We start from the raw sequence: 27,944 nt of genomic DNA, 5'->3' as shown, positions 1-27,944 counted from the left end.
ATCCGACTGTCCAGAAAAGACCCCTCAACACTGTTTTCTAAAGGTAAATTTCTCAAAAATATTAGAATTCCCTTGTACAAGAACTCCTTGACATCATTGATTTTTATTTAAATCAAATAGTACATTGTATTTGAGGGCTTTTAACATCAGGACATTTTGTTCTAGTTAAAACTAGTGTTGTTACGATAGTCACCGACTATCGAAAAATGTCGCTCAACACCACACAGAGCGACAATCAATTATAAATTTTTGACATCAATTGTCGCTAACTATTCTTAATGGAACCCATAGAAGTTTTAGTAATATCAAGGGAAGTAACTCTAATTTGCATATTAATAGATGGTGAAGATGATGTAGATTTGTTTCCAGCTTTCCATACCCTTGCGCAACCAGGTCGAAAGTTTGGACCTTTTTCGATTCAGGGCAAAGGGCCACCAAGCAACAGTAATCTACATTAGCAAGTAGTGCAAAAAAAGTCAGATGCGAATTAAGGGAAGTTTGAGGTCACGTGTCTCACAATTGATCACTAATAAAATCTTCCCACAATTTGATACGTTTAACTTTATTTAATTTTGGAAATGCTTACCTCCAACTTCATCTTGAAAAATTTCGCCTTCATGAAGCTGAAGTTCCGAGGACAATAAAACTACCAAATGTTCAAATTTTTTAAAATTATTCGATGATGTACATAATGTTAATGAGAGAAAATGTGTCAATGTATCTGGGGGCTAAAAAATTCAAATGAAGATTTCAGTTTGAACTTGCAGCAGTGGTGAAAAAAATATCATATCTTCCATACATTATCAATTTTAGCATGGAGGTACTTTGGTATTTCTGTCTCTTCTGTCCGTAGTGAGTGAGTTTTTAGTCTGGCTGGAAGTATTGTTAAAAGGCCCAGATTAAAACAAGCACTTGTTCATTCATTCATAGTTAATGAAAATGGATCGGTATTGGAATGAGTGAATCAATTAATGTTGATAAACATTCGTCAGGAGTTGACTATTGTGTATAAATCGGTATTGTCCAAAGTTCATTGACTCAATAAATTTATAAAACGTAACGGTAAAGACATTTAATTTTTATCTATTCAATAGGATATCATTGAATAAGAATGGATATTATATAGTGTACATGTTCTTTAATAAATGCAACCGTAAATGGAAGTTCAAAGTATGTATGCTGCTGATTCAGTTTGATAATCGATTGTAACTTTGGTCTGATTTTGCAACTCTAGTTCAAACCTACTTTAATATGGTGTAGTTTTCATTTTATTTCAGATGATTTATGGATAATTTCGAGAGACCTAAGTTTCGATTTGACCTGTACCTTTTTGGCCAGAAGCTCGTACTATGGACCAACATCAGGGAATGAAGTGGAAATCGAGCCACTGTCCAAGTTCTCACCATCCAATTGGAATAATGAAGGTAATGAATACACATGTACTGTACATGGACTCTTAAGAGTTTCAAAATCTGTGTCCAAAACATCAGATTTAATGACAAGATAAAGTTTGTAGAATAGGCTAATGTCATGAAGAGTACACACATTTGTTTGCTGGAAGAGTATAACATTTTGACTTGTAAATCTGCTGTGTTGTTTGCTGGAAGAGTATAACATTTTGACTTTTAAATCTGCTGTGTTGTTTGCTGGAAGAGTATAACATTTTGAATCTGCTGTGTTGTTTGATTTCTTTCAGATCCATGTCATGCTATCCTGGCTGGAAATGTCTCTTCTGAGCTTAGTTACCTTGACAACTTAGAGGAAAATCTACAACAATCTGGTGTCCCTATACTCAGCCAGCTACTGTATGTGTAAGTTAAAACCCTTCACTCAACCAATCACTGCATTTGTAAGTTAAAATCCTACACTCAACCAACCACTGCATGTGTGAGTTAAAATCCTATTCTCAACCAATGACTGCATGTCTAAGTCGAAATCCTACACTCAACCAACCATTGCATGTGTAAGTTAAAATCCTACACTTAACCAATCACTGCATATGTAAGTTAAAATCCTACACTTAACCAATCACTGCATATGTAAGTTAAAATCCTACACTTAACCAATCACTGCATCTCTTAGTTAAAATCCTACACTCAACCAATTACTGCATGTGTAAGTTAAAATCCTACACTCAACCAACCACTGCATGTGTAAATTAAAATTCTACACTCAACCAATCACTGCATGTGTGAGTTAAAATCCTACACTTATCACTGCATCTCATAGTTAAAATCCTACACTCAACCTGTTACAGCATGTGTAAGTTAAAATCCTACACTCAACCAACCACTGCATGTGTAAGTTAAAATCTTACACTCAACCAATCACTGCATGTGTAAGTTAAAATCTTACACTCAACCAACCACTGCATGTGCAAGTTAACATCCTACACTCAACCAATCACTGCATGTGTAAGTTAAAATCCTACACTTAACCAATCACTGCATCTCTTAGTTAAAATCCTACACTTAACCAACCACTGCATGTGTAAGTTAATATCCTCCACTCAACCAATCACTGCATGTGTAAGTTAAAATCTTACACTCAACCAACCACTGCATGTGTAAGTTAATATCCTACACTCAACCAACCACTGCATGTGTAAGTTAAAATCCTACACTCAACCAACCACTGCATGTGTAAGTTAAATCCTACACTCAACCAATCACTGCATGTGTAAGTTAAAATCCTATACTCAACCAACCAATGCTTGTGGGAGTTAAAAACCTGTATTATACTTTGATGTATAATACTTGAATCTGATTGGTCCAGAATCATTTGAAAAAACATGATATTTCTCTCTAATAATAGAAAGCACACGCTCCAGGGTAATAGTAACTAGCAACTGGTAACATTACTTGACAACCGGTGATATTATGAAAATTATCACATGCAACATATTTATGTTAGTATGGTTCGCTGTAGATTATTACAGGACGTTGTTGGAGTGTTTTTAATAAATGCGAATATCCACATTAATTACAAATCATTGCATGATAGTGATTGATCAAATGTCAACAGACCTAAGTTTTTTCTGCTTTGCTGTTTATATGACATTCAGTATAATAAAACAAATATTGAATGTATTTGAGGGTAACATTGTAAATTTTCACTCCATGAAAAACTATTGTCAACCGAGGCATAGCTTCCGTTGACAACGGCTACGCCTCAGTTGACAAAGGTTTTCTCGGGGTGAAAATTTTCAATATTACCTTGGCTTCGCCTCGATTGACAATGGTTTTCTTTGAGTGAAAAATTTTCAATGTTACCCTCAACTATATGCAATATTTTTATATTAAACTAGCCACTCACTGCAAGTGTTAGTCAACACAGTTATCTGTAAAAACTGTTATCACAAAGACGTAGATTAAATTCAGTTCGCCCCTTTTTATTTGTATGAGAGTCACAGTGTCTTGTGTTTTATTTGTATGAGGGTCACATTGTTTTGTGTTTTATTTGTATGAGGGTCGCATTGTCTTGTGTTTTAATTGTATGAGGGTCACATTGTCTTGTGTTTTATTTGTATGAAGGTCACATTGTCTTGTGTTTTATTTGTATGAAGGTCACATTGTCTTGTGTTTTATTTGTATGAGGGTCACATTGTCTTGTGTTTTATTTGTATGAAGGTCACATTGTCTTGTGTTTTATTTGTATGAGGGTCACATTGTCTTGTGTTTTATTTGTATGAGGGTCACATTGTCTTGTGTTTTAATTGTATGAGGGTCACATTGTCTTGTGTTTTATTTGTATGAAGGTCACATTGTCTTGTGTTTTATTTGTATGAGGGTCACATTGTCTTGTGTTTTATTTGTATGAGGGTCACATTGTCTTGTGTTTTATTTGTATGAAGGTCACATTGTCTTGTGTTTTATTTGTATGAGGGTCACATTGTCTTGTGTTTTATTTGTATGAAGGTCACATTCATTGTCTTTTGCTTTTCATTTGTATGTCACAGTGTCATGTTTTATTTGTATGTCACAGTGTCATCTTTCATTTGTATGTCACAGTGTCATGTTTTATTTGTATGTCACAGTGTCGTGTTTTATTTGTATGTCACAGTGTCATGTTTTATTTGTATGTCACAGTGCCGTGTTTTATTTGTATGTCACAGTGCCGTGTTTTATTTGTATGTCACAGTGTCGTGTTTTATTTGTATGTCACAGTGTCGTGTTTTATTTGTATGTCACAGTGTCGTGTTTTATTTGTATGTCACAGTCGTGTTTTATTTGTATGTCACAGTGCCGTGTTTTATTTGTATGTCACAGTGCCGTGTTTTATTTGTATGTCACAGTGCCGTGTTTTACTTGTATGTCACAGTGTCATCTTTCATTTGTATGTCACAGTGTCATGTTTTATTTGTATGTCACAGTGCTGTGTTTTATTTGTATGTCACAGTGTCATGTTTTATTTGTATGTCACAGTGCCGTGTTTTATTTGTATGTCACAGTGTCGTGTTTTATTTGTTTGTCACAGTGTCATCTTTTATTTGTATGTCACAGTGTCATCTTTCATTTGTATGTCACAGTGTCATCTTTTATTTGTATGTCACAGTGTCATGTTTTATTTGTATGTCACAGTGTCATGTTTTATTTGTATGTCAAAGTGTCAGGTTTTATTTGTATGTCACAGTGTCATGTTTTATTTGTATGTCACAGTGCTGTGTTTTATTTGTATGTCACAGTGTCATGTTTTATTTGTATGTCACAGTATCATGTTTTATTTGTATGTCACAGTGTCATGTTTTATTTGTATGTCACAGTATCATGTTTTATTTGTATGTCACAGTGCCGTGTTTTATTTGTATGTCACAGTGTCGTGTTTTATTTGTATGTCACAGTGTCATGTTTTATTTGTATGTCACAGTGTCGTGTTTTATTTGTATGTCACAGTGTCGTGTTTTATTTGTATGTCATAGTGTCATGTTTTATTTGTATGTCACAGTGTCATGTTTTATTTGTATGTCACAGTGCCGTGTTTTATTTGTATGTCACAGTGTCATGTTTTATTTGTATGTCACAGTATCATGTTTTATTTGTATGTCACAGTGCTGTGTTTTATTTGTATGTCACAGTGTCATGTTTTATTTGTATGTCACAGTATCATGTTTTATTTGTATGTCACAGTATCGTGTTTTATTTGTATGTCACAGTGCCATGTTTTATTTGTATGTCACAGTGTCGTGTTTTATTTGTATGTCACAGTGTCATGTTTTATTTGTATGTCACAGTGTCATGTTTTATTTGTATGTCACAGTATCATGTTTTATTTGTATGTCACAGTGTCATGTTTTATTTGTATGTCACAGTGCCGTGTTTTATATGTATGTCACAGTGTCTTGTTTTTTTTTTTTGGGGGGGGGGGGGTTGTTGTTACATTATCTTGGTGTTGTATTTGTTTGAGGGTCACAGTGTCTTGTGTTTTATTTAGGGAGGATGATAGTGCTTGTAAAACAAACAAGGGGTTCCAGCCTCCTAGGATGAAGCGGGGACAAGCAGCATGCAACATACATGTCCCAGTGTATGCAATGGTAATAAAATCGTATACAATGGTACATAATCAAGGACATTTTTATCTAAATGTCTATTAGTAAAGTAATTAACCATTTTTTGCTTGTTTCCTCTTTCTCTGAGCTTGTAACAGACTATTGGCCAGTCAATAGTGTTTGTTTCATGGCTTTGCACTGAATTTGGTTACAAATGTACTGCTGTTATTCCACTGTACAAACTCATCATCAAACCCAAGTTTTATAAATACAGTAAAATATCTCTATCTCAAAGTTCGAGGGACCTCGAAAAAACTTTTAGATATCCGGGGGTTCGAGATATCCAAAATCGATCTTGGATATTTTTTTTTTAAGGAGGATATTTGATGCATAGTATGGGATTTGCATTATCAACAAAAAACCGGTTGCCGTTTCTTATAGTTTAATACAAGTTGATACATTAATATTGTGGAATTTCAAAGACAAACATTTCGGTTTTTTATACGCCCGTCTTAAGACGGGACGTATTATGGTATGGCGTTCATGTCCGTCCGCCTGTCCGTCCGTCTGTTAGCTTTTTCGTGTCCGACCCGTAACTTAAATACTACAAGGCCTAGAATCATCAAACTTTGTCTGTAGATACATCTTGGGTAGAAGGTGTGTCGCACATTAAAACCAGGTCACTGTGACTTTTCATTAAGAAGATATGGCCATATCCGTCCGTCTGTTAGCTTTTTCGTGTCCGACCCGTAACTTAAATACGACAAGGCCTAGAATCATCAAACTTTGTCTGTAGATACATCTTGGGTAGAAGGTGTGTCACACATTAAAACCAGGTCACTGTGACTTTTCATTAAGAAGATATGGCCATATATGGCAAAAACTTGTCCGGCTCATAACTTGAAAACTATTAGACCTAGAATCACCAAAATTGGTCAACTAATGCATCTTAGGTAGAAGGTGTGTCGCATCCTACTTTAAGGTCACTGTGACATTTAATTAAGGTGATATAAAAAAAAAAATGTTTTAATGGGTACAATCTATACTGTTAACAATATGTGACGGGCGTATCATGTGCCGTGGCGGTGCACTTTATTTAATATATACATGTCTAAACATCCAATTGAATTCACAATGTGTTTCAAAATTAAGATGATCGTGCCTGTATGCTTACTTTAAGTTTACTGATGTCCAGGCTCAACTGGGATGTAGTTTTAGCGTTGTAATGAAAGAACCTATCACGTAAGAAACAAAAAAAGACAGATTTTAAAAAAAACCAAACTTTTAAATGTTTATTAAATAAATTTTCGTGTTTTCTCTGTACTAGTTTTAATGATGAAGCATGTATTATTAAATGCATTATCGTTAATAAGAGCATTACCTTCAAGCGTACTTCGACGATTTGTGCGTTTATCTAACCCACATGTTAATGATAGAGCGTGTGTCATTCAAAACACCATCCCTGGAATCGGGTGTGTTAGTTCATAATTGGCGGTGAACTTTAGCCGTAATGTTGGAAGGCTTCACTAATCACCCAAGCTGTTGAACCATTTATTGCGACCTGGGTCTATTCGGAAAAGGTGAACGTGGATTAGCAGTCATTAATTATAATTGATGTAGCCGCGGGTGTGAATGTGTGACTTAACGACGCCAGGTATGGTAAGCAGAGCGGAAAATTGACTGCACTTCGAGATAAACCAGGTGAATTTAGGGTATGGGACCTTGAAAATACTTAGACATAAGCGGAGTATTCGAGATTACTGTGTTCGAAATATCAGAAGTTTTTTTTAATCATTTATGTAGGGAAGACGACCGGGACCGGTGGTCGACTTCGACTCAAGTGGGGTATTCGAGATAAACCATATTCGAGATACAGATATTTTACTGTACCTGTATGTATAAGCATTTTTGTACATTCTATCGAATATTTAAATAAATTCTCATTAGAAAAGTACAGGTATAAATTATGACATTGTGATTTTTTCCCGCACTAGCCCGATGGGACTAGTATAAATTTTTCTTTAAAAAAATATAAATATATACACAAGACTTTATCAAAAATCTGTAAACACCTCGTGTAATAACGTTATTTGATTGGCTGAGTTTGCTTGCCAGTTTATCGAGTCCAAACTATTTCGTACTGGGTAATTTCATCTTTAACGACATGTCTCAGGTACGAAAGAGAAAGGTCTGGGTACGAATCGTATGGCACCTACACAGGTCGCTCTTCCGCTGTCATGGTGAGTGGAAAAACGAAGTGCGGAAGAAAGATACGAGTCAAAGAGAAAGCGTGGATTTGTTCAATCATGGACCTTGAACTGTCCATAGCTAAAATTTGACAGTGAAAAAAATACAATGTTGTGTACGTATTGTGAAAAATGTAAGATGAGGAGGAGGAGACTGAAAATGAGTTGCTTGAATTTGAAATTGACAGAAATTTAATATTATATGAAGTGGAGTATGACTGAAGTTTTCCATTTGTTTTTGTTTTCATTCTTACTACACGGAAACATTTTTTTTTTTGTATTTGTAAGTTAAATTTGCTTTAATAAACTGTTTTGATTTTGGACTAGTGAATTTTTTTTCGGGCTAGTAAATTTTACATTCAACTAGCCCAACCGGACTAGTAGCTTAAAAAGTTTTTGACCTAGACTGATAAAACAGTTTTTTCTTCGAGAAACTGTAAATACTATTGTCCCTCGATGGTGTGGTTGGCCTCATGAACTATCACCCTAAGCTGTTGGCCTCGGGCAATAGTTCATGAGGTATTCCACACCACCGAGACAATAGTTTTGACTTTTTCCCTGAGATATATGAAATTACTGTGTCATGCTCATACTGCATATGTTTGAATAGCTTGGAATTTTTTGTACACTGGTGTTACATGTATAATGCAATATTTATATTACAAATCGCATTTTCCTCTATGAACCAACCAATATCAACACATGACACAATCCATTCATATTGACTATGAACGGATTATGAACTAGCTTAAAGCACACGACCGAGAGAGCCTAATGATTTGAAAAAATACAATTGAGATCTTACAAAGTCACACCTCGGATTAAGATCGTGAACTTATGTGGATTATCATTCCGATCTTGTCTCCTAGCTCCAAAATACAGTGCACCATGCAATGTTGATAAAAGGCAGGGTAAGACGAAGTGTGACGTCGTGTCTATGTTTTGACATACATCACAATACGATTGTGACATAGGTGGATCTTAGGAGTTCGTTTTATGCAACAAAATATTTCCTGATGTAAACAAATGGTGATTAAGTAAATGAATATAGATATATGAAATGAACATCACTTTTGAGCTGTTCATGGTCAATAAGAATGGATTTGGATTTGAGGCAAATTCTCTGTGAATCGCTAGTGCGATTCACAGAATTTGCCTCAAATCCAAATCCGTTCATATTGACCATGAACAGCTAAGAAGTGGTGTTCATTTCTTAAATGTTAGGCATGGAATCCAATCTTTTAGGTCACCATTTAGCAAAGGTCAAAGTCACTAGTTTAAAAATATATGTCTAACAGTATAATTTGGAAATAGAGGGACCATATAATTATATGGGATCTCCCATTGTTTGTGGTTTGATATGATTTATATTCAACTAGTTGGATATAAATCATATCAAACCACAAATCATTGGAGATTCTTTTTATCACATATTAGTTAAGCCCACCCCCTCCGATTATTCATTTACATTACTGTATTGTTGGGAAGTTTACTTCCTGACATTTTGTAAACAAACTACATAAATTGACATTTGTTTGTGACGTTACAAACAGCGTAGGAAAACATAGTGTAATAATTGTTATGTAATAGGTGATATCCACTGGATAAAGGAGTAGACATGTGATAAAATGTGCTAAATGATGCTATTTGAGCAATGTGAACTGAACACATGTAATGTTATGTTTGCTTTATTTCCAGAATGAGCTGGTGATGGAGTTTATGAAAACCTATTCTTTAAATGTGGACCAAGGTACAGCATTAGGAAGACTGGCGGCGATGTTCTGCGAGGACAGTCATAGTGACATGTCCTCAATACTTCTTATACATGGTAAACTGTTTGTTTATACACGGTAAACTATTTGTTTATACATGGTAAACTGTTTATTTATACATGGCATCCTGTTTGTTTTTCTAAACACAGTAAGCTGTTTGTTTATTTGTTTTATACATGGTAAACTGTTTGTTTTTGTGTACATAGGAAGCTGTTTATACACAGAAAATTTGTAAGAAATTTTTTTCATATTAAGATTTTGAGGTAATGCATGGTATGCTGTTTGTTTTTCTAAACACAATATGCTGTTTATTTGTTTATAACTTTATACATGGTAAACTGTTTGTTTTTGTGTACATAGCTGTTTATACACAGAAAATATGTTAGAAATTTTTTTCATATTAATTAAGATTTTGAGGTAATGCAAGAATACAGTGATGGAAGACCTCAATCGTGAGCAGAAAAAGTTGTGCTGTAAATCTAAGGTTTTTTATAAAGCGTAGATCAGTAGCTCTGATACACCCAACCCCCACCCCCCAAAGACCTACAGTATTAAAAAGCATGCATGTGTATATTAAATCTGTTCAAACGCCCCATGGCTGAATGAGGGGCCATAATAAGGTGTTTCAGTGATGACATTTTAATTAATTTCCCTGTGAAGACAAACAACTCAGGTGAATATTGTGACATTATATTTCCATTTTCCTTGGTTCATTCCCCAATTCTTTATCAGTGTGCGAAATTAACCATGGACTGATAGACAATGTCTATAGAAAATCGAGTCGGTCTATAACGATCGTAATAGCTATAGACCGATTTGTCTTTAGGAATTCTGATTAAAAAACTGGTTCCCCGTCACTTATTAAAATATATGAAAAGCAATCGGTGCACGCCCTGAAATCAAACAGAAAGTGCATGGTCAGTACAACAAGTTCCAGCAAGGCTAAAGTCGCAGAAAATAATGAGAAAACGAAACGTAGTAGAAGTGACTTAGATGAAGAATCAGACAGTGAAACTGAGCTGGAACAAAATAAAAAAGAAAATGAAATTCTAATTGAAAAGCTTGTGCATGAAATTGAAAAAGAATATAATTAAACTATGAACAAATTACAAAATTTAATTTGTATTTATTATTTATTTTTTAATAACAACACAGATTGACCCTCTCTATTCTATATTTACATTTATTTGCAAATTTTATAGAATAGACGATGTCAAATTTCAATAAGAGAAAAATTTCGTGACGAGCCCATGATTACAATGAATATTGCATGTTAAATTTCGGTCTACAGGAATTTGTTGTGGTCTATAGGAAATGAAATGACTATGGACCGAAAGTCTATAGGACTTTAAAGTTACTTTCGCACACTGCTTTATACCTAGTAAAGTTATGGGAGAAATAATAGATAGAAATTGAGCTCTGTAGCTGCTGTATAGGGTTGTCTGTTTTGGATTTACAATTATTGTGTATAGAGATAGATTTGTAAATCTTGTCCTTAGAAATGACCAGAATGATGCACTAATAGTAAAATTTCCTGAGAAGGTTTTGATGTTTTGTTTACAGGCATGTTTAGATCTGGGAATAGTTTGCTGTTGTTGATGATACGGTTTCTGTTGGGTGGTTATACTGTGTACGTTTTGTTTACAGGCGTGTTTAGATCTGGAAAGAGTTTCCTGCTGTTGTTGATGATACGGTTTCTGTTGTGTGGTTGTACTGTGTATGTTTTGTTTACAGGAGTGTTTGGAGCTGGGAAGAGTTTCCTGCTGTCAGTGATGATACGGTTTCTGGTCAGGGTGTTTGAGGTCAATGGAAGTTACACCCCAGGGCTGCCCTACCCCTGGAAAATCCTCATTTCTTCCACCACAAACGTGGCCGTGGACCGAGTTCTTATGGGGTAAGAGTTCACCTGACTACAACTTTAACTGTGGAAGCTGTCTGTGGAAAATCAGGCAGGGTTTGGCTCATCAAATAATTCGGAATAACATTGTCAAATAATGCTGAAGTATAGTATTAATTCTTAAAGTCTTGATATGATGAGTTGATTGTGATATTAGTTCCATCAAAATATTACTGTGTAAACCATTATAAAGAACAGATAACTATTTTATGTTATAACCATTATTAAAACATTTTTGTTACGCAATCTTTTGTCTTTTTAGGTTTTTATATACAAGAAAGTCCACTTGTAGTGAAAAGGATACCTGTAGGTGTCCAATAAGTTGACAATTGCTGTCCATTATTTTTAAGAATGGACAGATACAGTCCGTTTTTAAAAATAATGGACAGTAATTGTCAACTTATTGGACAGTGTGATGTAAACCCAATAACTTACTACCGGTACACATCTACAGGTAGGCTGAAAATAAGAGAAAGACAATACGTTTGTCAAGGAGATACAAATTCAATTTTAAAATCCCTACAAGTAAGAATCAAAACAGATATCGGAAAAATCACTGAAGCACTTAAAACGATATTTCCCCTTAGTAGAATTCTCTACTTCAACTTGAAGATTCACAATTTTTTTTAAATTCCATTGACCATTATGATATCACATTAAAACTTAAATTTGAAAGACGTATTTCCATACTTGTATTTGAATTTCACTGGATTCAGAGGTACATTCCGAAACTTCTTCACAATGCTTTTTTGTGTTTTCTTTATTAGCATATCCTAATTTTGAATTATTATTTTCGCTTTCATGAATAATTTCATTTCACGAGATGGGCGCATTGGGTTCTTTTGGCTGGCGTTAATTATTTCCTCATCCAAATATTCAAAAACACAATGCTTTTCAGATCAAAATTTGGCTCCATAACTTTCTCACCCTCCATGTCCAGAATATAACACCCATTAAGATAATATTTGCAACACTTTCATTAAAATCCTTAAATTTTGATTGTGCAATGAAAATGCTCTCCCCATCAGAGGAAGACGTGTTGATATGGCTCGGTACTATAGAAAGAGTGAATATAAAACCTGCTGTACAAGACTAGGCCTACTTACCTGACACTGTCCAATAAGTGAACAAAAGAAACAGACTTCTACGCAAGACTGTTTATATTGTCAGACTATTCAAAAATAGCTTTATTCATAATTATCATTGTCAATGGGTTTACCTGAGACTGTCCATTCTTAGAACAAAAGATGTAATGTTTTAAGTAGGATATAAGCCTCAAACTGTCCATTCTGTGAGAGAAAGAACTGATCTTGGCCCTACGGGCCTCGATCAGTTCTTTCTCTCACAGAATGGACAGTTTGAGGCTTATATCCTTTACCTAAGGACAGATAACTTTTTTCATTTTATAACAACAGTCATGGTAGCTCAGTGGTAAAGCGTTCACTTCGTAACCAGGAGGTTGTGAGTTCGAGCTCCGCTCTTGCCATGGCTGCATCAAACTTTAAGCGTTTAAAATAGGTAGTGTTTGCTCCTTTGCCAAATGCTTGGCATTTAGAAGTGAGGATCATGGGTTTTACGGATTTGACCTTAAAAACGAAGGTCCTGTGTGGCGGTAGGCATTGACACAATAAAGAGCCCTCACTGCTACCACCCTGAGCACTAAGCATAGGTCTAAATTTGTGGTATTTCACCTACAGTTGGTGACATCTCAATATGAGTGAAAAATTATCGATGGGATGTAAAAAAAAAACAGTCAATCAATAATTTTATAATCATTATAAAGGGCAGATAACTCTTTTCATTTTATAACCATTACAAAGGGTAGATAACTCTTTTCACTAGGCAAAATTGTAAGAATTTATGGGGAAACTCCACTATTACAACCAATACATTCATGACCAGGAAGACTATAATTACTATTGCTGAAAAACCTCAGGAACAACAAAGTTATTGGTGGGTCCTGAGATCACGCCATGTGTCACTCATATATAGATGTATACTGTACGGACAGTGCCTGATTTTCAACAGAAAGTCACTATATATTTGTACCTGATGCAAAAAAACATTTTAACCTGTTCCGAGTTGTGTTGTCAGTTTTGTTTCATAAATGTTGACTTGATGATAAATCTAAAATTAAAGTTGACATATAATCACTGTCAGACAACCTTTTCTCCAATGGAAGAAAAAATTGAGTAGATTTTAGCTTCTACTTAATGTAAACTGTATTATACATATATAAACTACTGAAAAACTCTCAGACTTTTAGATTTGACCTGTTTCTTGTGAAACTTTGTTGTAAAATAGAATCTAAAAAAAAATTAGTTTAATGAGAAAGAACAATAGAATTGTTATCATACTGTATACCAAGAAACTTTCACCACCATTTAATTTTCAACCTGTTGGTTCTCATCCTGAAAGGCCAAATTCAAAACTGGGTGAATTTAGATTACTCATTACCCAAAAGTAGCAATAAATGATTTTGAATTAATTTAAAATGGAACAGAATTGTTAATAAATGCATTCTGGCAAACATAACAGATGGCAAAGAATTTTATGGTATATACAATACCTTTCAATCTTTAAAGTATTGTATGAAAACTCCTAAAGTACATGTAAATAGCATTTATTTGATGTTCATTGCAGATTACTAGACATCGGCTTTGAAGATTTTGTAAGAGTTGGGAGTATGAAAAAGATTGCTAAACCAGTCTTACCGTACAGGTGTGTACTGTTTTGCATGTAAAGTGGAATCGGATCATCAATCAGTTGCTGTCATGCTTATCGATCACATTCTCTTCTCAATTTATTTTACTTGCCACTTGTATTTTTTGCCTTTTGTTACATTATTTTACAGAGACTAGTGTAATATTAGTTATCTATATTGTATGTAACCTTATATTGTAACACATTTACAGAACACAACTATGTACAGTATAACATGGTTACAGGGAACATGCTTATAATGAATTCACACTTACAGCAAAGTGATTTTCATTCCCTGTAGTTTAAAACCGTATCATGAACCTTCGTTTATAACGAATCAAAATTGTTCTTCCCCAGCACTTCACGATACACATGTTTTACTGCACAGGATAATGGGCCTTTTTGATATCAAAACATAGTTATGTACTTATGTGATGTCATATCTTAATTATGGATTAAGATGCCACTGGTAATTGGAGTGTGTTATTCTAGTTTTATAGACAGCTGATGATGAGTACAAACTCTTACTTTGTAGTGTACATGCCACGGGCACAGAAACCCACGAACTTAAGGATCTGCAGGAGATGCTAAGAAGTGGGGACCTTAGTGCCTCAGAAAAACAGTAAGAATTAAAGAGGGGAAGGGGGTCACAGAGAGCTGAGATTGGGGACCTCAAAGAGAAAGTTGGAACCAGAATAAGAGAAGGGGTGGGGGTCACCAAGGACTGATACCTGAGAATCTCGGTGCCTAAGAAAACAAGCAGGAATCAGGATTAGAGAGTTGGAGGGGGAGGTTGTAGTTGACTGAGATGTAGAGACCTCAGTGCCTCAGAAAAACAGGAGGATTTGGAATTAGAGAATATGAATACATTCAATTTTCCTTTAAGGATTCACAAAGGACCTAGAAAACAGATTAGATTTAGAGAAATATATATGAACCATATAGTATTTCAAATATGATTCGGTATAAATGTGTTCCATTAGGAATGTTGGACAGCTCAACAGAAGAGATTCAGAATCTCTATTTATATAGCACTCACTGAGGATATTGACAGATTGAATAGATTTTAAATTTCATCTTTTTCTGATATTGTTAATCTCATTGACATTATTTGTTAATCTTATTATTATAGTTATTTGTTAATCTCATTATTAACATTATTTTTTATTTCATCATCTGTTAGTCTCATTATTAGCATCATTTGTTAATCTCATTATTAGCATCATTTGTTAATCTCATTATTAGCGGTATTTGTTAATCTCATTATTAGTGGCATTTGTTATTCTCATTATTGGCGTTATTTGTTAATCTCATTATTAGCGGTATTTGTTAATCTCATTATTAGCAGTATTTGTTAATCTCATTATTAACATTATTTGTTAATTTCATTATTAGCGTTATTTGTTAATATCATTATTAGCATGATTTGTTAATCTCATTATTAGCATGATTTGTTAATCTCATTATTAACGGTGTTTGTTAATCTCATTATTAGCGGTATTTGTTAATCTCATTATTAAAAATTATCTGTTAATCTCATTAACATTATTTGTTAATCTCATTATTAACATTATTTGTTAATCTCATTATTAGTGTTATTTGTTAATCTAATTATCAATGGTATTTGTTAATCTCATTATTAGCGGTATTTGTTAATCTCATTATTAAAAATTATCTGTTAATCTCATTAACATTATTTGTTAATCTCATTATTAACATTATTTGTTAATCTCATTATTAGCATTATTTGTTAATCTCATTAACATTATTTGTTAATCTCATTATTAGTGTTATTTGTTAATCTAATTATCAATGGTATTTGTTAATCTCATTATTAGCGGTATTTGTTAATCTCATTATTAAAATTATCTGTTAATCTCATGAACATTATTTGTTAATCTCATTATTAGTGTTATTTGTTAATCTCATTATTAGTGTTATTTGTTAATCTCATTATTAGTGTTATTTTAAAATATTTTGCTTCAATTTTTCAGTAATGTGAGACAGAGTATAGAGAAACATAAACTTGGAGAAAATAAAAAGGTTTGTCAAATATACATGCAATCATCAGGTCTCTTCATTAGTAGTAAACTATCAAGTGAGCATGCCTTAGGGCTAAAGAAAGCTCTTTCCTACATCAAAGAAAAGTATACATGTATAATCATTAGATTTCAGAGCTTTGGGAATTTATTGTCAACTAATTATACTTTAGTGGGGTCAGAACGTAGTTGATTGCAAAGGGAAAAAAGCATCCATGAATGTGTAAACGTCAAAACACAGGTAACCCTCACTGCTTTGTGATCTAAGAATTGTGACTATTATCAGCTTCTTTTGTTGTCAGAACACCCAACTTGGGAATATGATGGCCATGGTGTTTTCACCTGTCAATTGAATTGAGCTGTATTTTTGAAAATTTTATTGACAGGTGGCTTTACATTGATCTCCACATAGGCAAATGTTAGGGGTAGAGGCTTTAAGACTGGTTTTCCTCTTCCTGTATTTCAGAAGTTGAGCAGCGTGTCCGTGGTAGGAGTCACCTGCGCTTCCTGTGTGGCCCCCTGCCTTAAAGACTTAAAGTTTCCGGTATATTGATTTAGAATTTCTGTTGGTTGGATTTCTCCTTAGTGTCATGAAACAAAAATACAGATATAAAAGGACACATCAGATTGGCATAATGATAAAAAGTATCAACTTTATTTGTGACAACTTTCGTTCATGAATTTTCAATATGCCGGTTTCGAGATACATCCGAGTTATTTCCCTTTGGAGAATCATCGTACCTAACAATTTGCTTACATGTGGGAGTGGGACAAGTATTCATCACTGCATCAGTGAATGTGCTCAGCAAGTATCTTATACACAATATCATCACCAGAATTCGACAGATACACAAACTAAGTAAGTGATAAGTATTCAGGGAGTAATTAAATAATTTTTGTTTTATCACGTTATTTCATTGGCTGTACGTATAATATCCAAGACATTACTTGCAAATATGACATTGGTTTTATGTTTCCACTTTAGTAAATCATTTCTTTCAATAGTAGAGAGTCCACTTTTATAATACATTTTATTATCTTCCTCACTGGCTGTAGGTCCAGTCTATCCCACTTAGGCATTCAAAGTTTCACTATATGCACCTCCTACACAAAAGAGCTCTTATCTTGAAACTGGCATATTGTGATAACCACAAGTAATATTAGCAAGTGATATACACTTTATGAATAAATGAAGTGGCTGGTTTACAGTCGTGAGAACAGGGTGCTCATGAATCTTGTGAATATTTTTGGCAAGTGAATGAAAGTTGGTTTACAGCACATTCTCTAGTTAACCATGTGAAGTTGGGTATAAATTGACCACCTTGAATTTCTGTTAGGTGATGATAGTGGATGAATGCAGTCAGATGACCGAACCTGCGTCTTTGTTTCCTGTCTCAAAGTTCGCTTGTCAAAAACTGGTGCTTGTGGGAGATCCAAAGGTATGCTGAATCTCTCTCTCTCTCTCTCTCTCTCTCTCTCTCTCTCTCTCTGTTGTGGACTTCAGTATAACCAAATGTTTATGACCCCAAAAAAAATAAAGAACCCAAGTCACTGTTTTTCAAAGGCAGGTCTGTTTAAGAGAATAAGTTTAGATGTAGCATGTTATTTCATAGCAACTGGACCCCACAATACAAGGTTCAGAGGCCAACCATACCCAGGGTTTGGAGCAAACCATGTTTGACAGACTCATCAAAATGGTATGTGTATCTACATAATGAATTCATGGTTATACTTACAAATATGTAAAGTATAGTGGGATTTTTTTCCTAGGGAGCTAATTTTGGCAATATGTTCGAAATCATCAAAAATTTAATACCAATCACCAAATTTAAATCTGTCTGAATTCATACAGAAGGTATTCATTAAATCACTAAATTTAGAAATGTCAGAATTATGGACATATCTTTATCTCTTTAATTCACCATAATTTACAACTGCCTAAAACTGTACAACATGCCATATTCTGAGAGTGTTTTATATTCTCTGAATGTGAACACTGATTTCTCTCCATCAGGGTCACATCCCCACCATGCTAAGAACCCAGTATCGCTGTCACCCCATCATCAGTAACCTTGCCAACACTCTGTTTTATCAAGGTCAGCTGTCAGATGGTATTGAGCCTACAGACAGGGAACCTTTACTGGTAAGGGTGAATTAAAATATTTCGTTTCAGTAAGAAATTGCCAGTACAATGTTTTAACAATAACATACATGTATCTCAAAATTTGTTTCAGGATACTGTACATTCCTAAATAAACACGAAGAATTTATTATCGCATAATTTCACAAGAAGCATCACTCGTAAAATAAAATTACTCGCTTTTATTTTAAATTGTTAAAATACATGCTTAAAGTGTTTAAAGACTTGCTCCAAAGACCACTCGTGAATTCATGTTCTTGCTATTTGATGTGTATGTGTCATTTTGTGATATTAAGGTAGACCTATACTTGGTCTTAAATGGACTCGATCATGAAAAAATTGCCTTTATAAGATAGATATATATTCCAGTAATAGATAAACATTGAAAAATATATATGGTAACATGCTATTTTCATTGTTATTGCTTCTCAAAAGTAAGTACCCCATCCACATATAATCAGCATTAATGAAAATGTATTCCTCCTTCTTATTTTACTTAATAATTATTAGCCGAGTTGCAACGAAGTTGAACTCGGCTATTGGTTTGGTGATGCGGGCGGGTTGGCGGGCGGTTGGGCGTCAACAGTTGGTTTCCAGATGATAACTCGAAAAGTTTACAATCTAATCAAATGAAACTTTGATATATTGTTGGGTACCAGGCAAGGAAGACCCCTATTGATTTTGGAGAAAAAAGGTCAAGGTCACAGTGACCGAAAATAGAATGAAAATTTCAGAAAAATTTGGTTTCCGGATGATAACTCCGAAAGTTTAAATCCGAATCAAATGAAACTTTAATATATTGTTGGGTACCAGGTAAGGAAGACCCCTATTGATTTTGGAGAAAATAGGTCAAAGGTCAAGGTCACAGTGACCGAAATAGATTTAAGATTCGAAAAAAATTTGGTTCCGGAGGATAACTCAGAAAGTTTAAATCTGAATCAAATGATACTTTAAGATATTGTTGTGTACCAGGTAAGGAAAAGCCCTATTGATTTTGGAGAAAATAGGTCAAAGGTCAAGGTCACAGTGACCGAAAATATATTTAAAATTCCAAAAAAAAATTGGTTTCCGGAGGATAACTCGAAAATTTATAATTTGAATCAAATGAAACTTGGATATATTGTTGGATACCAGCAAAGCAAGGCCTCTATTGATTTTGGAGAACAAAGGTCAAAGTCACAGTGACCGAATATAGATTGAAAACTTCAGACAAATATGGTTTCTGGACAATAACTCGAAAAGTTTAAAACTGAAATTAGTTCTTCACAATTATAAATATGCCACATCATTCCTGGCTTTACAATGTATCCCATGCAACTCGGCTCATGCACCCCTGGGTGCATATACTGATTTTTATTTTTCCAAACAAATGGGCTGTAATAAGCAACATAGACTATATAACCATTATTTAATGATACATGTATGTAATCATTTATTTTAATAAATTTGAATAACTAATTTCATAATGTACACTTTGTGAGCCCAAACATGTTAAAACAAATACTGTTGAAAATGCCATTTGATGTCAATATTGGTCTTTTTCCCCAATTTTTATGGACTAAACCTTGAATAAATTGTTTCTAATTTACAGATTATTATCTCAGAAAAAGGATTTGTGTAAGAAAATCATATGTTGACGTATCATTTTAAAAGCTATAAGCTCTACAACAAGTACACACCCCCACCCCCACCCCCCACCCCAAAAAATAATCTTGAATTATACATTATCATATTTTCATACGACATTTGAAATTTGAGTATATTTACAACCTTGGATAATAATTTGAACTGTGTTAAACTATAAGTATTATAAGATACATGTGGTTTGCAATTAGATTTTACCTTTTATCTGAAAACAAATTCTAGAAGAGAGTATTCACAATGTGAATGTAAAACGAAAGTAACAAACTGAATTTTGATAGTTTTGCTTATTATGATTAATGCATGTGTGTAATGTGTGTTATATCTTTTATCATGAAATCATTTGCATGTACATAAATTGGATATACGTACATGTACACCACTTACGCCGATCTATGTAGATGCAATCTCAATAAGGAACTAATCGCGTTATACAGATGCCGCCCCAATAATTTTGGGGAAAAAGGGAGAGGGGATGAGGAAAAAAATTACAAATTTATGACGGTCGGTGAAATAAAACAAATTATTTGAAACTTGCGTCAATATCAGCAACATTGGAGCAGCGAACACAACTACGATATATGTGGTCACTGGAGCAGCGAAGTGTGAACTTTTATTTTTACACAAGCTTACCATGTATTTGTTCATAATAATTTGGATTCAACAGCTGCGTAGTTTTGAATTGGCAATGATTATGCTCGAGAATATATGGAGATGTCACCATTGCCGGTGAAGGGCTGCAAAACTTAGGCCTATGCTCGCCGTCAACGGCCTTTGAGTAGGGCTTTTTAGTGTGCCATACCTACTCTGACACGGGGTCTCAGTTTTTACTACCGTCCCATTTAGTCGCCTCTTGCGACAAGCATGGGGTACTGTGGACCTATTTTAACCCAGATCCTCACAAAAGAAATAACATTATCATGATGCTGGTGGAAATATGAATTGGCCCCCCCTTTCCCCAACCGTCTCCAACTTTCTGATGCCCTCGTAATTCCATATGTTGAACATGGATCATTGTAAAACTTTTACATACATGAATAGTCAAAGTACCTCACGGACGCCCTCATCCGCCAAAATGTTGTCTGTTCTCCAACCGATTTTTTTCTAAAGCTTGAATCATCTTCCTCCCCCCCCCCCCTTTGTAATACATGTACAAAATTTGACCGCAGCTGATAAGAACGTCTTGGAAGGAATTGATATCGGACATTCAAATCGCCATGTAAAATTCAAACTGATATCTTTAAAATACCACATTTCGGAAAACGGACGCATGGTTCCGCATTTACGTAGGCCTAGTATAGGTCTACTTTAAGTACTTGTGTAAATCAAGGAATCTACAGTACTTTGCCCCCAGTTTGTTTTTATGATGTATCAGTAACTTCCTTTCAGAATCTGTTTTTATGATATGTTAGTAACTTCCTTTCAGAATCTGTTTTTATGATATGTTAGTAACTTCCTTTCAGAATCTGTTTTTATGATATGTTAGTAACTTCCTTTCAGAATCTGTTTTTATGATGTATCAGTAACTTCCTTTCAGAATCTGTTTTTATGATATGTTACAGACATGATTTTCCTCTGCTTTAAAGTGGAATTCTGCTTTCTGGACTGGAAAAATCTGTTCTCTATAAAATTATTCCGCTGCCGGAAATTCCTAGGTTGTTCAATAAATTTCACCGTTTACGAATCTTATTTTCCAGAGTATCTGGTTTTGACTGAATTTTACAAAGCGGTCAGTATTTCCTCATTGTATTCTTCTTGTTGATCGGTTGAATCATCATGATATCAACCAACCAGCAGAATGTGTTAGTTTACATGTATGTAACATGGAAATTGTGTTATTTCATAGCAACTGGCCCCAGGTAACAGAATGTACCCAGATTGTAAACATGTGGGCATTACAAAAATGTTAGATTGTCCGTAAAAATAGTACAAAGAGACGACAGTAATGTTTAAGACCATTGACAAAGTCCGGCTTTTGAAGAACCTTTTAGTCAAGTGTTGGTAGATTGTGTAGGACCTTTGCCTAAGATGAGGTTAGGGAACCAATACTTGCTTACTATTATTGGCATTTTGTTAAATCTTAATACCCCAAAATTGGTTCACAGAATTCATTTTCTGAAAGCTTCTTAAAGTCAAAATATCCATTTTCGGCCAAGGACCTTGGACCTCCTGATCCAGGAGTGCTGCCCTTAGATACCCCGCTGGGGCACTGGGGGAGGATCCCTAGATCCCCTTCTCGCTTTTTCTACCTTTTTGTAGAATCATGTCTGGTGTTAGTAACTTCCTTTCAGAATCTGTTTATTTGATGTGTTAGTAACTTCATTTCAGGAAACTTTGCCCCCACTCTGTTTTTATGATGTGTCTAATGGACAAGAAAACTGTGACTCTGGTGGCAGTTTTTCAAATGAAAAAGAGGCAGACTTTGTGGTCTTTATGATAGAAGCTTTGGTCAATGCAGGGGTGGATTCAACTTCTATTGGAGTGATTACCCTCTATAAATCCCAGATGTACAACATCATGGCCAAATTAGGCACCAGCAGGTAAATAGTTAATCCCATTGGGGGGTTTTTTTCCCCAGGATTACTCCACTACACTATAACTACAGATGTTCTCCATTCAAAACTAGTGTAGTAGTGTTGTAATGTTTCATCATCATTCATTGAACACCAATCCCCGATACCCATTGATAATTTCTGTGTATCCCATTTGCCCTCATTAAGCATGATTGATAAAATTTACTCTTCGTTATCTTTATGCAAATGAACATAGTGTGTATATCAAGCTTTCATTTAAAATTTTCAATATTCATATAAACTTACACATGCATGTAATACTCTACTCAGTAAGTCCACAATTGCTTAAAAAATAACTTAATGTGGACAAGTTTAATGCAAAGTAATTTGCTGTGATTATGCCTGTCTCACCCATATTTTCTGTTTCTCCAAGAAACTGTCAGAAGGAGACCAAGTCCATCCTTGTGTCCACGGTGGATGCCTTTCAGGGCGGAGAGCGAGACGTCATTATCCTATCGTGTGTACGCACCAACCACACAGGCTTCATAGACAACCACAAGTACGTAACACAGCCATGTAAGGCAACCACAACATAAACACAACCACACAGGCTTCATAGATAACCACAATATAAACACAACCACACAGGCTTCATAGACAACCACAATATAAACACAACAACACAGGCTTCATAGACAACCACAAGTACGTAACACAGCCATGTAAGGCAACCACAACATAAACACAACCACACAGGCTTCATAGACAACCACAACATAAACACAACCACACAGGCTTCATAGACAACCACAATATAAACACAATCACACAGGCTTCATAGACAACCACAACATAAACACAACCACACAGGCTTCATAGACAACCACAACATAAACACAACCACACAGGCTTCATAGACAACCACAATATAAACACAACCACACAGGCTTCATAGACACCCACAAGTACGTAACACAGCCATGTAAGGCAACCACAACATAAACACAACCACACAGGCTTCATAGACAACCACAATATAAACACAACCACACAGGCTTCATAGATAACCACAATATAAACACAATCACACAGGCTTCATAGACAACCACAATATAAACACAACCACACAGGCTTCATAGACAACCACAAATAAGTAACATAGCCACATAAGACAACCACAATATAAACACAAACTTCATAGACAACCACAAGTAATACAGCCACTTGAGGTTATCACAATTTAATATAAACACAACTGCAAAGACTTTATAACTACAAATAAGTATACAGTTACGCAACCACAAACAAAAAACCAATCAGGCAAAATAATACAGCAATTATTGCATATTATCCTTAACAGAAGGGCTAATATTTCAATATTATCCTTAACAGAAAGACTGATATTTCAAAATTATCCTTAAAGGAAGAACTATGTAATATTGAAATTATTAATGAAAAGACAAATGTTTCAATATTATCATAAACAAAAGGACTAACGTTTCATTGACTATCATTAAGAGAAGGACTAACTTTGCATATTATCATTAACAGAGGACTAATGTTTATATATCATCATTAACAGAAGGACTAATGTTTATATATTATCATTAACAGAAGGACTAATGTATAAATATTATCATTAACAGAAGGACTAATGTTTATATACACTCATTAACAGAAGGACTAATGTTTATATATACTCATTAACAGAAGGACTAATGTTTATATATTATCATTAACAGAAGGACTAATGTTTATATATTACCATTAACAGTAGGACTAATGTTTATATATCATCAATAACAGAAGGACTAATGTTTATATACACTCATTAACAGAAGGACTAATGTTTATATATACTCATTAACAGAAGGACTAACTTTGCATATTATCATTAACAGAGGACTAATGTTTATATATACTCATTAACAGAAGGACTAATGTTTATATATTATCATTAATAGAAGGACTAATGTTTATATATTATCATTAACAGAAGGACTAATGTTTATATATACTCATTAACAGAGGACTAATGTTTATATATCATCATTAACAGAAGGACTAACTTTGCATATTATCATTAACAGAGGACTAATGTTTATATATCATCATTAACAGAAGGACTAATGTTTATATATACTCATTAACAGAAGGACTAATGTTTATATATTATCATTAACAGAAGGACTAATGTTTATATATCATCATTAACAGAAGGACTAATGTTTATATATACTCATTAACAGAAGGACTAATGTTTATATATCATCATTAACAGAAGGACTAATGTTTATATATTATCATTAATAGAAGGACTAATGTTTATATATACTCATTAACAGAAGGACTAATGTTTATATATCATCATTAACAGAAGGACAAATGTTGCATTGACTAGAGCCAGGAACCACCTGTTTATTGTTGGTCACTTACAGAATCTGGAAAAAAATCTTCTCTGGGGAAAGGTCATTACCATGTGTAAAGGTGAGAAATTTACGAGTTCAGTCGAAAAGGTAACAAACTGTAACCAACCACTGTAACAATACTATTAAATCTGTGATAAGTCTTTGTAGCCTGCAGTAAATTAATGTACCAGATCACTGAGGCCTTTAACAGATTTATGTAACCTTTAACAGATTTATGTAATTTGTAACAGATTTATGTAATCTATAACAGATTTATGTAACTTATAACAGATCTATGTAACTTATAACAGATTTATGTAATCTATAACAGATTTATGTAATCTACAACAGATTTATGTAACTTATAACAGATCTATGTAACTTATAACAGATCTATGTAATCTATAACAGATTTATGTAATCTATATCAGATATATGTAACAGTAACAGATTTATGTAACTTGTAACAGATCACTGTAACCAGTAATAAGTCTGTGTACCATGTAATAAATATTTGTAGCCTGCTGTGACGGGGTGCAGAATGCTGAGGAAGCTCGATATAATCTTGGTTTTCTTCAATCAGAGGAGTCCTCTCAAGACTCGTCATCCAATCCAAAATCAGCAAGCTCAGGACAAAATCAAAAACGAAAACAGGAGGAAATGGAAAGTCCACCAATGTCCTTGTCAGGACACACAGGTAAATAAAAACTACACCACACAAGGACTGATCACATTACAGACAGATCTATAGAAACTACACCACACAATAACTGGTCACATTACAGACAGATCTATAGAAACTACACCACACAATGACTGGTCACATTACAGACATATTATAGAAATTACACAACACATTTATAGTCCCAGGTGAGCTTTTCTGATCAAAATTGTCAGTCATTTTTGTTTATCATTTTTGACTTGTCCTAAACCACTCAGCTTATTTCAACCATTCTTGACACAAATCATCCTTAGGTAAAGGAGATTCATATTAGTTCTTTTCTAAAGGGGATATGATATTTGAAACTATTCCTTCTGGTATACATGTACACCACTAAGGCACAGAAAGAAAGCATCCTAATGAAGTGGAGATGCAAGTACCAAGACTCCGGGGACCAGGACAGGGCGACAATTAAAGATTTAAAGTTGTACATAAAATATAACAATATATTATAAATTAAACTTCTTCAGAGTCCAATTCAAAATACTGTAGATGAATTTAATTCTACGTAGTCATAATTTCGCTGATAACCATTTTGGTTTGGTCCATGGGTACAAAATTCTGCTCGGTTGCACATGGCTTACTTAAAAAAATAACTTACATAGTGTTTAGTCTGCTGTTATGAAATTACACAAATCTTATGTGACCGTGGATTTAGTGGAAATAAGAACCACTCGTAAAAATGTAGGTTTATAGTATTCAAGCATCTTCCTGTGATGTAGATTACTGTTGGCAGGGGTGTGATTTTTCCTAGGAAATCCTCTGATTGGCTCAATTTTCGAAAAAATGAAATACTTTGGGTTTGATCTAAAGTGACAAAAAATGATATTTTTCCAGGTAGGATCAGGTGGTTTCCTTCCTTTTTTGACCAGTTTTCCTCTGATTTCTGTCCAGCCCATGTTTGTTCTTTTATGACACCCTAACCCTGGGTACGGGTTTATCGTCTTCCACTGGAACGCATCGCAAACATTTTCAATAATCTTCCTCTAAAGAACCGCAATGACACAGTTAATCTGACAAAGAGGTGTCCTTATACACTGCAGATGCACTCTTTGTGGAGCCAGAGTCTGGGTTTATAAAAGTTGACATTGTTGTGTCCTAAACTTAAGGTGTCTTGATCCCTGTGTGAGCTAAGCGACTCGGCCGAGCAGCATGACGTCACAAAATAACAATCACAGTGAACCCAAGTAATTAGATTTTAAAAAGCAGCATTGTTAGGGTGATACGGCAATTCAAATATCTAAATAAAGAATATCGACTCACTAAATAAAAGATATAGACTCGCTAAATAAAGAATATCGACTTATTAAATAAAGAATATCGACTCGCTAAATAAAGAATATTGACTCGCTAAATAAAAAGTATTGACTCGCTAAATAAAGAATATTGACTCACTAAATAAAGAATATTGACTCACTAAATAAAGAATACTAACTTACTAAAAAAAAGAATACTGACTCAGTTATCCATCCCCAATATCGCCATGTAAATTCTCTCCCTTTCTGTGTAAAGATTTCATAAAATTTCAGATGAGTTAGTCTGTGAGAGTCCTGTCACAATCAGTCATTTGAATTCTCTCCCTTTCTGTTTAAAGATTTCATAAAATTTCAGATGAGTTAGTCTGTGAGAGTCCTGTCACAATCAGTTCCTCTGAAATGTTGGACGAGGTTCCCCAAAAACAGGTCAAGCGAAGGCGAGGACTTCCACAAATTGACGTCACACTTCTAGACAGCGACAAAGAAAATGAGGACGAAGACAGTGATGAAGATGAACTTCCTGTGTTTAATGTTTGACTTTACACCGAGATGAAAATTCAAACATGAAAATCTATATTCAGAAAATGAGGTGTTCTCTCTGATTTTGCATAATGTGAGTACTGAATGATGCAGGTGGATCAGATTTGGGGGAAAAGACAGGTGTTATATAATTATAATGATGTAGTTTATCATCTCCGATATACATGTAAATTATGTTTGTCAAATGTGATATGTGAAATGTCCATTTCATGTAATGTGATATACCAATTCTTGTGATACAGTTATCTTTTAAATATTGAGAAATAGTAGTTTTCAAATTGACAGTATGATAAATTTTACTTTAAATCAGTGCCTTTATTTTCAGTTTTTAAGATTCATGTACAATGTATATGTGGATCTGGGTCCTGGTTTAAAAATATAGGACTAAGACCAAATACAATAATAGTCAATTATTTTTTTCTGTTCCAGACTTTTTCATCATTTCTATTAGAAATTGAAGAAGTCAAACAAAATCATACACAATCAAACTCTACATGAATTATCTCATTCAAAAGGATTTTAGAACACAGTCCATATTTTGGACTCATCATTCGAGCAAAACCTGGGAACATACCAGTTCCTA

The 27,944-nt window shown here is 34.3% G+C and overlaps 1 protein-coding gene across 2 annotated transcripts in view; it reads left to right on the top strand.

The window, feature by feature from the left end:
• The window catches only part of LOC125668892 (protein ZGRF1-like), a 38,327-nt gene extending 10,660 nt beyond the window's left edge, over positions 1-27,667 (top strand). Inside the window, exons 6-23 of one of the 2 annotated variants that reach the window (XM_056161233.1) lie at positions 1-43; positions 1,278-1,424; positions 1,697-1,805; positions 5,431-5,530; positions 9,430-9,559; positions 11,238-11,397; positions 14,044-14,121; positions 14,639-14,725; positions 16,098-16,146; positions 16,609-16,686; positions 17,480-17,581; positions 17,756-17,839; positions 18,157-18,285; positions 22,252-22,463; positions 22,870-22,995; positions 24,814-24,923; positions 25,365-25,541; positions 27,177-27,667. The exon at positions 1-43 is cut by the window's left edge and continues 54 nt beyond it. In XM_056161233.1, the coding sequence (XP_056017208.1) occupies positions 1-43; positions 1,278-1,424; positions 1,697-1,805; positions 5,431-5,530; positions 9,430-9,559; positions 11,238-11,397; positions 14,044-14,121; positions 14,639-14,725; positions 16,098-16,146; positions 16,609-16,686; positions 17,480-17,581; positions 17,756-17,839; positions 18,157-18,285; positions 22,252-22,463; positions 22,870-22,995; positions 24,814-24,923; positions 25,365-25,541; positions 27,177-27,358 (2,103 nt within the window). In that variant the 3' untranslated portion in view covers positions 27,359-27,667. Of the gene's footprint in view, positions 44-1,277; positions 1,425-1,696; positions 1,812-5,430; positions 5,531-9,429; positions 9,560-11,237; positions 11,398-14,043; positions 14,122-14,638; positions 14,726-16,097; positions 16,147-16,608; positions 16,687-17,479; positions 17,582-17,755; positions 17,840-18,156; positions 18,286-22,251; positions 22,464-22,869; positions 22,996-24,813; positions 24,924-25,364; positions 25,542-27,176 lie in introns of both variants that reach the window. The other variant, XM_048903330.2, reaches the window with a different exon arrangement.
• The last annotated feature ends 277 nt before the right edge of the window (positions 27,668-27,944 follow it).

Source organism: Ostrea edulis, chromosome 4 (genome assembly GCF_947568905.1).
Source record: "Ostrea edulis chromosome 4, xbOstEdul1.1, whole genome shotgun sequence".
In the NCBI taxonomy this organism is placed as follows: domain Eukaryota; kingdom Metazoa; phylum Mollusca; class Bivalvia; order Ostreida; family Ostreidae; genus Ostrea; species Ostrea edulis.
This window is presented reverse-complemented; position numbering and strand designations above follow the sequence as displayed.